At 39.5% G+C, this 11,477-nt stretch overlaps 1 protein-coding gene across 1 annotated transcript in view; it reads left to right on the plus strand.

Annotated features, from left to right (window-relative positions):
- Positions 1 to 9,348, plus strand: part of LOC122261128 (uncharacterized) — a 213,813-nt gene extending 204,465 nt beyond the window's left edge. The window contains exons 2-9 of the mRNA XM_086533191.1: positions 1,701 to 1,822; positions 2,530 to 2,578; positions 4,972 to 5,121; positions 5,481 to 5,575; positions 6,107 to 6,232; positions 6,557 to 6,683; positions 7,483 to 7,591; positions 7,825 to 9,348. Coding sequence (XP_086389317.1) covers positions 1,701 to 1,822; positions 2,530 to 2,578; positions 4,972 to 5,121; positions 5,481 to 5,575; positions 6,107 to 6,232; positions 6,557 to 6,683; positions 7,483 to 7,591; positions 7,825 to 9,191 — 2,145 coding nt within the window. The 3' untranslated portion in view covers positions 9,192 to 9,348. The remainder of the gene's footprint in view (positions 1 to 1,700; positions 1,823 to 2,529; positions 2,579 to 4,971; positions 5,122 to 5,480; positions 5,576 to 6,106; positions 6,233 to 6,556; positions 6,684 to 7,482; positions 7,592 to 7,824) is intronic.
- The last annotated feature ends 2,129 nt before the right edge of the window (positions 9,349 to 11,477 follow it).

The following is an 11,477-nucleotide window of genomic DNA, read 5'->3' on the forward strand; positions in this document are numbered from 1 at the left end:
TCTCTTTTCTCTTTCTCTCTCTCTTTCTCTCTCTCTCTCTCTCTCTCTCTCTCTCTCTCTCTCTCTCTCTCTCTCTCTCTCTCTCTCTCTCTCTCTCTCTCTCTCTCTCTCTCTCTCTCTCTCTCTCTCTCTCTCTCTCTCTCTTCTCTCTCTTCTCTCTCTTCTCTCTCTTCTCTCTTCTCTCTCTCTCTCTCTCTCTCTCTCTCTCTCTCTCTCTCTCTCTCTCTCTCTCTCTCTCTCTCTCTCTCTCTCTCTCTCTCTCTCTCTCTCTCTCTCTCTCTTCTCTCTATCTCTATTTCTCTCACCCATACTCTTTCTCTCTCTTTCTGTGTGTATGTGTCTTTATTACTTTCCGATTATTATTAAAAGAAGCTGCAGGTTGACATGTTCTTGCAATAGTGTCACAAACCAACAAAGAAAATCGAGAATCGCTTAACGCATGATATTCCACAGTCATGCACACCATAACAATGTTACAAGACGTAACAAGAACAAATATATGACACTTATCCAGGGAAGTCATGTTAGGAAAAAATATATGAAAGGTTTAAAGATTTGGATAGATGCTACTATACTGTCCCTTTTATCCAAGATGGCGCTTCGATTAAGGGAAAAAGATTTTGGGCAAGATTGCTGTAATAATTTTGATGTTTCTGTCCTCTGGGTTAATTATGCAATTTTGGATAAGTATGCTGCTTTCCTTTTTTTATTATTTTTTATTTATTTATATTTATATTTATATTTATTTATTTATATTTATATTTATTTATTTATAATTATATTTATTTTTTTATATTTATATTTATTTATTTATATTTTTATTTATTTATATTTATATTTATTTATTCATATTTTTATTTATTTATATTTATATTTATTTATCTATTTATATATTTATATTTATTTATTTATCTATATTTTCTTTGTTAGAATATCTAATGCAATTCCCGTGACTCTGCGTGAGGTGCCATTGGATATGAAAGACGAGAGAAAAAAAAAAACAAAAAAAAAAGTGTATAACGACATTTTCAAGGTTAGCCGGATACATGCTTATTTTGCCGTTATTGCCTTACTCTTTTTTTGTTTTTGTTTTTGTTTTGTATACATATTTGCGTGGATGTTGAGGTCGTGTTTTTTTTTCAATCTTGGCATTATTGTTATTATTATTATTTTTATTTCCATTGTGGCTGTTTGTGTGCGGATGTTGGAGTGTGGGAACGATAGCAGAGATACGGGCGTACTTCCTCTTGTGTGTGTGGTTTTCTTTTCTTTTATTTTCTTATAGTTATTTGTTTATTTATTTATTTATTATTATTATTATTATTATTATTTTTTTTTGTCTTTCGGTATGTATGTCCCTCCTCCTCTCTCTCTCTCTCTCCTTCCCTCCCTCCCTCCCAACCCTCCCTACTCCACCACGACCTCCTCCTCCATCTCCAACCCCCCCTCCACCCCTCCACCCCTTCACCTCCTCAACCCCTCCACCCCCCCGCCACCCCTCAACCCCACCACCCCCTCCACCCCTCAACCCATCCACCCCCCCTCCCCCTCCACCCCTTCAACCCCTCCACCCATCCACCCAACCCCCCTCAACCCCTCCACCCCTCCACCCACCCTCTCCCAACCAACCAACCCCGTTCCGTTATGCAACCTTATCTCTAATCACACCCACTAAACATGGCAATCGCTCTTCGTTGCAGGTGCGGCATCGTGTGACAGGTGACGTGATGGTCCTCAAGATGAACAAACTCCTGAGCAATCGACACAACATGCTTCGCGAGGTCGAGCTTATGAATCGACTCCATCATCTGAATATCTTAAGGTGGGCGCGTTTTTTTTTTTTTTTTTTTTTTTTCTCCTTCTTCTTCTCTCTCTCTCTCTCTCTCTCTCTCTCTCTCTCTCTCTCTCTCTCTCTCTCTCTCTCTCTCTCTCTCTCTCTCTCTCTCTCTCCTTTTTATGTTATTATTATTGTTATCTTTGTCTTTGTTAATAGTAGTATTGGTTATAGTAGTAGTAGTAGTAGATAGATTTTTGTCATTGCTTTTTTTATTTTTTTTTGTTATCATCATTGTTATTGTTACTACTACTATTAATAATAATGATAATAATAATATTATTATTATTATTGTGGTGATTATGATGACGATCGGGTGACTTTAGATATTTATTATTGTGTTTGTCAGTCATATTCTCTCTCTCTCTCTCTCTCTCTCTCTCTCTCTCTCTCTCTCTCTCTCTCTCTCTCTCTCTCTCTCTCTCTCTCTCTCTCTCTCTTTCTCCTGCCATAAACATCCGAAAAGCTACTTAAAAACCTTTTATTAGCTAAATGTTTACACTGCAAATCCCTATAAAAGTTAGTGAGTTTATTTTTACCAACATGCCAAGTCACTTAGATTTGCAAATTGACATAAAGTTTTATGTATAGCTTTTTTTAAACTATTTATAGACTTAATATATATCCTTGTTCTGGAAAAAAAAAAACATGCAAATATTTATATCATGACGTTTTTGTTTTTTTTTCCTTTTCAGCTATTACGGTGTCTGTGTGAATGAAGGACAAGTTCATGCACTAACAGAGGTAAGGTTCCTGGTAAACGCAGTTGCTTGAAGGCAGTAATTAGTGTTTTTAAGGTTACATCCTGTATTTGTATGATGTATGTGGATATGATATACTGTGTGCGTGGCTATTGTTTCCTGTCTGGGTATTGTGTACTGTATGTATATATATGTATGTGTGTGTGTGTGTGTGTGTGTGTGTGTGTGTGTGTGTGTGTGTGTGTGTATCTATGTATATATATATTATATTTTATATTATATATATATATATACACATGTATATGTATATATATATATGTGTATATGTATATGCATATGTATATATATATGTATCTATCTATCTATATATATATATATATATATATATATATATATATATATATATATATATATATATATAGAGAGAGAGAGAGAGAGAGAGAGAGAGAGAGAGAGAGAGAGAGAGAGAGAGAGAGAGAGAGAGAGAGAGAGATATGCGTGTGTGTGTGTGTGTGTGTGTGTGTGTGTGTGTGTGTGTGTGTGTGTGTGTGTGTGTGTGTGTGTATATATATATGTATATATATATATATATATATATATATATATATATATATATAAAGTTTGTATTCTCATTTACCTTATATTTTGCAGACATATACATATACTTTCGTTGAGAAAACACAGCCACAAGAAAAAAACAGTATAACTATTTCGAATAAAAAAATGATAAAACCAAAACTGACATTTTGCGTAACAAAGAACGCGTTGAGAGAGGCAGTGTTCATACTGATGCTTGTTGAACATGCCGGGAGGTTCAACAGGAGGTGTATATTATCTTTCTGAACATTTTACACTCGTTGGTGTGGAGAAATTTAAGACGATGCCTAGCTCTTGCATTCCATGTTCAAATGAGGTGAAAGTTTATACACAACTTCAAAACAGCCATGATGCAAGTGTCGTGTTTGAGAAGGCAGCAACTTTGCTTCAGAAGTGATCGTTAGCGACAACAGTTGCTTTTTTTGATTGCTTGCTCGTAATCAACTTGACTACGCTAGGGAAAGGGAAAAAAATAGGTTCAAGACTTCATAATGTATTCGTATTAAGTTATCAATGAAACTATGATATTTTTGCTGAGAAAGTTTTGCTGAAAGTTTTCCATTTTTTCGGGTTAGTCTTTATGGTTGTCGTGGTGTTCGCACTGTCACGCCCCGCTTTTCAGTTGAGTGTCAGTAAGGTGCCTGAAGGAGGAGGGCCAGTCAGATGACCGTGCTTGGTGGGGAGGGAGAGTTTGTAGGGATTTTAGGGAAGGCTGAGAATCAGGGCAGTTTTAAAACCTCTTTCTCAAAGGGGAAGGGGTGGACGGGTGCGACTTATAAAACGCGGATTAATTCAGCATTTTCTGATGGCGCAAGTTCTAATTAAGTGCCCGTGTCAGTTGGGAAAATACTTCTTTACAAAGACTAGTGATAAAACCAATCTCACTGAGCTTAACTTAATGTATCAGTAAAGTCTGGCAGTGATCGCCGTGCGTCAGACGATTACCAAAAGAAATGAATTAGCGATAAACATAGTGTTTTACGTAGCGCTACAATGCTAGATAAGGATTCAGTTCCTAATCTTGCGTCGAAGCGATACGAGATTCGGATCAATCTTGACATACTGGATATCAGAACTTTTAATTCTTTTAAAGAGGGGACTAATTAATGCACCGTTATTTTGCTATTGATAGTTAGCAAGCAGTTAATGAACACTTGTGTCTCAGTATACAGACATCTAACATTCTCCACATCACTTATACTTATAATTTAGTGTCCTTTCTTTCCCCTGTATTTCCACCCAGGACTTTGTTCTTCTCCCCCTACACATTTTTTTTTTACACATTTAGCCCATTTCTCCACATTTATTACACATTGTAGCCAATTTTCTTACATTTATAACACATTATAGCCAATTTTCTCACATTTCTAACACATTATTGCCAATTTTCTTACATTTAATACACATTATAACCATTTTTATCACAATTCTAACACATTATAGCCAATTTTCTTACATTTATAACACATTATAGCCAATTTTCTCACATTTCTAACACATTATTGCCAATTTTCTTACATTTAATACACATTATAACCATTTTTATCACAATTCTAACACATTATAGCCAATTTTCTCACATTTCTAACACATTATTGCCAATTTTCTTACATTTAATACACATTATAACCATTTTTATCACAATTCTAACACATTATAGCCAATTTTCCCACATTTCTAACACATTGTAGCCAATTTTCTTACATTTACATACATCTTACATTATAACCAATTTTTTTCACATCTCTAACACATTATAGCCAATTTCCCCACATCCCCCGCTTTTCTTCTACCAACCAATTTCTCCCGCCATTGTAGCCATCCCTCGTTCCCTTTCAGTACATAAACGGAGGGTCCCTCGACGCCCTCATCGGGAACCACGCCGTCTTGCTGTCTTGGGCAACACGCGTTTCGTTGGCGCTGGACGTGGCCCGAGGCATGGCTTATCTGCACTCCAAGGGCGTTTTCCACAGAGATCTCACCTCCAAGGTATGGATTTTTTTTTTTTTAGGGTGGGGGAAGGGGAGGGTGGGGGGGGGGGCTTGAAGTTTTTATATATATATATTTTTTTTTTTTTTTTTTTTTTTTATTATAGCTTCTTGGGGTGTTGTATTGTGATTGTTGTGTTTGGTCCTGTGAATTTTAGACTCTTTAAACAAAAAACAAAATTACGTATTCCTTCCAGATACTTTTAAGCATTATAGATTGTAGCGCAGCTTTAACACTCTCGGTTTGAAATCATTTGCATATTCACTTCATAAGTATTTAGCGTAAAACGAGGGAGCTTTTTATTAAATATTGAACCCTAAACTAAGGACATGATTCTAATAATTTTCCCTTTCCAACAGAATGTGCTAATCAAGCACACAGAGGAGGGTGGAGAGCACAAGTTAACAGCTGTGATTGCGGACTTCGGTTTGGCCGCCCCGATCCCACACGAAAAGTTCGTTGTCTTGTGATTTGTTTTCGTTGTTATTATGATGATATTATATGGAATTTAGTTTTTTTGTTCAAGGGATTTTCAGCTAGGTTTTGAGAGCAATTTGGAATCTCGTATAATGCTGTGAGTCCTCGTGACTTTGGGTCCCATAATGCGAATCAGTTCCGATCCTTCTCCCCCTGATTTCCCGACCCCCAATACCCCCTCCCTCCTTCCTCCTCCTCCTTCCACACACTTCCCCAACACCCCAGTCTCACCACATTCTTAACCCCACAATCCCCCTTTCCCCTTCCCAAACCCCCCCACCCCAACCCCCTCCAAACACTTCTCCAACCCCCTCCCCCCAACCCCAACCCCCTCTCACACATACACATCCCCCCTACCCTCCTACCCCCACCCCCCACCCCCTACCCCCCGACACCTCACCCACCCCAACCCTCCCACCCCCCCACACCCCAAACCATCCGCCAAATGATCACAAACTAACCACAACTCCCCTCCCCCTTCTTCTCTCCCCCCCACTCCCCCCTCCAGGTGCGTGCGGCTGCGTCAGGTGGGTTCTCCGTACTGGATGGCGCCCGAGGTCATACGGGGCGACTGGTACGACCATCGCGTGGACGTCTTTAGCTTCGGGATCATCGTCTGCGAGCTGATTGCGAGGTGACGTGCGAGATGCGATTTTGTTTTTTGGTGTTTTATGCTTATGATTTTCTTATATGTGGTTTTGTTGTATGTTTTTTTTTTTTTGTAGGTTGTGTTATGTATTGTATGTTTTTTTTTTTTATAGTAATGGAAGTTGAAAATCACGTTATTAAAAAAAAAACAGACGATTTTGATTGCAATCATAGTACACAACATAATCTTCAATTAAAAAAAACAATATAAAAGCGCCATGATTTCCTCTCAGCCTGATCACAAAGTTCGTAATAAAAATCAACACAGTTACGTAACCTTCCCCCCCCTCCTCCCTCCCTCCCGCCGCAGATGTGACGCTGACCCAGACATATTGCCGAGAACACACAACTTCGGGGTCCATTACCTGGACTTCTATCAGATGTGCCAGCAGGACTGTCCCGCGGCCTTCCTGCAGATGGCCTTCCAATGCTGTCAGGTACGTGGCCTTATGGCAAAGGGGCATAGAGGCGATCGTGAGATTTGCATGGTTATATGACTATCATGACGCTTGAGATGGTATTGGTACGTTTGGAATTATATCCTCGTTAGTGTTTTTTGTAATTCTGTTGCGGGATTTCAGCGAAACGGGTTGATTGCGTCTCTTTTATAAAGTACTTTTGATTACGTAGAATTCCTGTTTATTAAACTCATTAGGGGAGTTCGAGCACTTTATTTTTTTTTATTCAGGGCTTTATTTGCTCTGCAATTTATAGGTAAATATTTTGTAACTTTTAATTTAACGTAAAAGATGTCAGTATTGCATGGAAAGATGAAAATACTCATGCATATAAAGAATGCAAAGTTTTATTACCATATGTGAAAAGAAATTTTGATAATTATTTTTAGAGATTATTTTTTCAGCACAGGAGAAAAAATGTATAGATATCGGAAGTATGCTAAGACTGATTAAGATGATATGAAGATATCAAGATAGTTAGGATTAATTGTTTTTTCTTCAGGCTTTACTTGTTAAAAAAAAAAATAATACTTAGGTTAAAGAAAAAAATACGATAAGTATAACAGTGAAGAACTTGTAAACAGCACATTTTTAAAGATGATGATAACAGTTATAAGTAGATAAGAATGAACAAACAAAGGATATACGATAAATTCTAATAATCTAATCTATAAAGGTTAATAAATCGAATACCATAATCTATTAACGCAATACACACATACAACCCTTGCCTCCCCTTTTGATTTACGTCCAGCCGCTCACTGCCATTCCCTTCCAGATCGACCCAGCAACCCGTCCGACCTTCGAAGAGCTGACGACCAAGTTGGAATCTCTTCTGCACCAGCTGAGCACACCGCCGCATCGCCACATGCCGAGGAAGATCAAAGGTATTCGGGTCGTGGTGCTGGGTTTGGGGTTTGGAGGTTGGGGGTTTCATGGCTGTTGGGGGAATGGCTTAATGGGTGTTGATATTTTGATGGGTTTATTCTGTTGATGATTCGCGTAAGACGGATTAGAGGTGGAGGGTTATATGTTGATGTTTAGACTTACTTCGGTTTAATTATTTTTAAAGTTTGTAAGGCATTTCTAACTCCGATGTCTTTTCTTCCCCCATGCACAGTCTGTCACCGCCGATCTCTGTCTGACGACACATTCCTTCTGCTGCGCAACCAAATGCTGGAGGCTGGCTGCATCTCGAGTAGCCCCGGAGTAGCCCATCCGGTCACCACGCTGGCCGACTCGACCGCCGTGACCCCGCAGGAGATCGTAGAGAAGATGAGCGCAGCTGACCCCTACTTCCAGCCCTCCACAGGCACCGTGAACCCGTTCGCACAGCTGAAGCTCCCGGCGAGGTCGCAGTTAGTGCTGCAGGAGGGCGGCCGCTACTGCCACTCCCTCCCCGACTCGCCCGGACTCCTGGCCCACTCGTCCTGCCTGGAGACCAACAAGCACCTGCACACCTCGGACTCCTGCCTCTGCCCTCACTCGACTAATGCTCATTGCCAGTGCCATGTTAATCATAGACAGTTCTCGTCACAAGTGGACAGCAGCAGAAAACATTGCCAGTGTGTGCACAGTGGGAAAGTGTTGAAAGTTTGCGAGAAAGAAGTGACAGATTACAAGTGTCGGTTTAGTAGACTTACCAGTGCAGAAGGCAGCCCCTCGGTGTGGCAGCACGACCTCTGCAGAACGCCCTGCCACGTGGAGGAGGACGGGCCGGCCAGCAGCAGCCCCAGGTCGGACATAGGCAGCGGAGGGGAAGGAGGCGGCACAGTGCTACAGAGCAACCACCTGGGGGGGCCCGTGCGCCGCCGGGGCTCAGGCGAGAGCGGGTTTTTTAGCGTCGGGGACGTTGAGCGCATCGGCACGCCTGAGCTGTGTCTGTCCTATTCGGAGCTGAGCACCGCCTCGCTCATCTCGACCGAGGACGATGACCAGGGGCATCACTGCCTCGTGCAGAGGTCCTCCTCCGTGGTGACCGACAGCTCCGAGGACCTCTCTAGTCTGGGCTGCTGCCATGACCCTCAACACTCGTGCGACCTTTCCTCCCTCTGCGAGAGCGAGGACATCATCCCCGGCAGCCGTCTGTCGGACCACGAGGTCGACACCGACATCCGACAGATTGTGGACTTCTTCGAGAGAAACATCGGGTCGGGCCTCGGATCCGATGGCCCAAGACGCTCCTCGTCCCGAGTGCGCCGACAGGGCTGTTTGGTGCCGCTGTTAACCCACAAGTTCAGTTCTTTACACACTGGCCATCGCTTGATAAGCATATCAAACACGCCCTGCCCAGTGCATAATAATAACGGGGCTTCGACTCCTTGCAATAAGTCATACAGCACCAAAGATTGTGCAATACCAAAGTCCTGTCGACAGCCGTGCTCGAGGCCCGAGCGCCGCGACACCTTCCGGGTGAAAGACAGACCAAAAGTATACATTACAGAGGGTACCGTCCGTGCAAAGCGCGATATATTTGAAGCTAAGTGAACCAAGTGAAATATATTTTCTTTATGTGAAAATAGATATAATGGAAATTGTTGATATTTTTGTTCTTCCTAGTCACAAGCTGAAGTGTTTTGTGATATTGAACTAACAGTTTTCTCTTCCTTTGTCTTTAGATGATGTCAAATAAAACAAAAACCGAGTGAGGCTTTCATTTATTCCAAGTCGTCCTTATTTATGAGATAAATATGTCTCATAGCTATATAATTAGTTATCATGATTATTCTATTTTAGCTCAGTTCTTTGAGCGGATGGCAAAGACATCAAGCATGTATCAGAGTCCGGTCGAAGTCCATCGTTTTCAAAACAAAATTATCCATTAATCCTTTGTCGTATATCGAATAGAAACCAAATATAATCAAAGAAACCAAACATAGAGCACAAGTGACAGAAAACTAGAATTCACGAGAGTTATACAGACCTCATATACACAGGGCATATTCGATTGGGAAAAGAAAGAAATCACCTATACATATCGAAATAACCTTTAAAGTACATAACCCAAAACAAACAAACCAAAACAAACTAAAAAGCCAGAAAAACAGGAACATTGAGTAAAATTATAAGACTAGTGATGAATCCAGGGGAGAGGGGGGGGGGGGTGCCATGGCTTGTGGCCTCCTCGGCAGAGTAATGTAAGGGAGGCACTGCTTCCTCCTCCATTCCTGATCGGAAACTGGGGCGTTACATTATCTTGATTAAATATGAACATGAAATAAATCACAATTGAACACCTACCCATAAAGACCGTAAACTTGAAATATTCAACCTTATATACAGGATATGTATCTAATAGTTCCAGTTATCTGTAAAGATCTAGCCAAGAATCAGTGTCATTTGAACTGATAATCTATCATTACAAATAATAAAGTGTTACTCTTATGATGATAAAATTTAGAAATGTTCAGCATATTTATCATCCATTTTTCAAATTTATAAGATGAAGGGTGTATTGCTTCTTGTTGTTATGTCCCTGTGCAACTGGGCATTAGTTTTTTCTCAAAATATTTTGCAGTAAATATGTTTAACACTGGTTTGATGCATAACGTAAAAAACATAATCATATCCTTCTCAAGAAATTCCTGCAAATACTATAATTTTGCTCCTTTGTTAACCACAAGAAATACATGATTAAAGTGTTGCATATATTCATGACATGCGGCGTACCACAGGAAAAAATAAATGACTACCCCATAACATCATAAATATGATGCCTTGGGTAAAATGTTTCTTTCGATAGCATCACTCCGTTACAAGATATTTTACATTAAAGAAAAATAAAATCAGATATGACAAAGAGAAAAAAATCTACATTGTTTGAAGCCATAACAGTCAAAGAGGGAACTCTTAGTAAGTAGTATGATCTCGGACAGGTCCTTACAACCACTTAACTACCAACTCATAGCTAGTAATCTCTTTATATTCTAGCTTTCCATTTATGAAGCAGGATACAAGACGGTGATCTATAAATGTCTTTACAAAAGTAATGATCAGCTTCAAAAATATATATACTTTTTAATACTTATAAACGCAAAGCCAGTTTGGAAGACTGGGGCTGCTGTTTCATGCGATTTTTCTTCGATATAACAAACGTAATATAGGCAAATAGCAATGCATTGCTTGTCTTTAAGATATTCTTGGCTCATGTATATTATACTAGTCCCCCATAACTTTTCACGAGAAAATAAACATTATTGCGTGAAAGAAAACGATATTATTTTTAAGGGGGACTAAAATAGTTTGACACATAACAACACATATTTTACTGTGACATCTTACAATTATACTTTACTACATATTTAGAAAAGTCTGTACAAGCGAAATTGATATAGGCACATTTAGATATACACACTAATGCATATTAATTATAATCTGTCCAATTAGATAAGGCCAAAGGACCAAGATTGCGATACTGGGAATCTTACACTTGACATGATTATACCAATGCTAAGACAAAATGATGATAAAAAAATAAAAGGGGAAATATATGATGAGATAGGATTTTTTCATCGCCCGAGCCTATCATTCCAATTTTGGTTATGATTACATATTTTTATCGGTATGATCAGTATTATCATACTCTTCTTATTTATATTCATTGTCAATGTAGCTTTCTTACATAACTTACTCCATGATAATTCTATCTCGCATGTAATATATTCGAATAATCCAAATGAACTATATCAGAAACATACAAAATAGTTTTTCCAATTATTTTAAAGAAAACGAACACGTTACTCTATATCAATAGAAAATGGAGTATTGCAGGGA

The sequence above is a fragment of the Penaeus japonicus genome, unplaced genomic scaffold (assembly GCF_977035675.1).
Source record: "Penaeus japonicus unplaced genomic scaffold, GWHDUDI00000001_assembly GWHDUDI00000039, whole genome shotgun sequence".
Taxonomy (NCBI): Eukaryota; Metazoa; Arthropoda; class Malacostraca; order Decapoda; family Penaeidae; genus Penaeus; species Penaeus japonicus.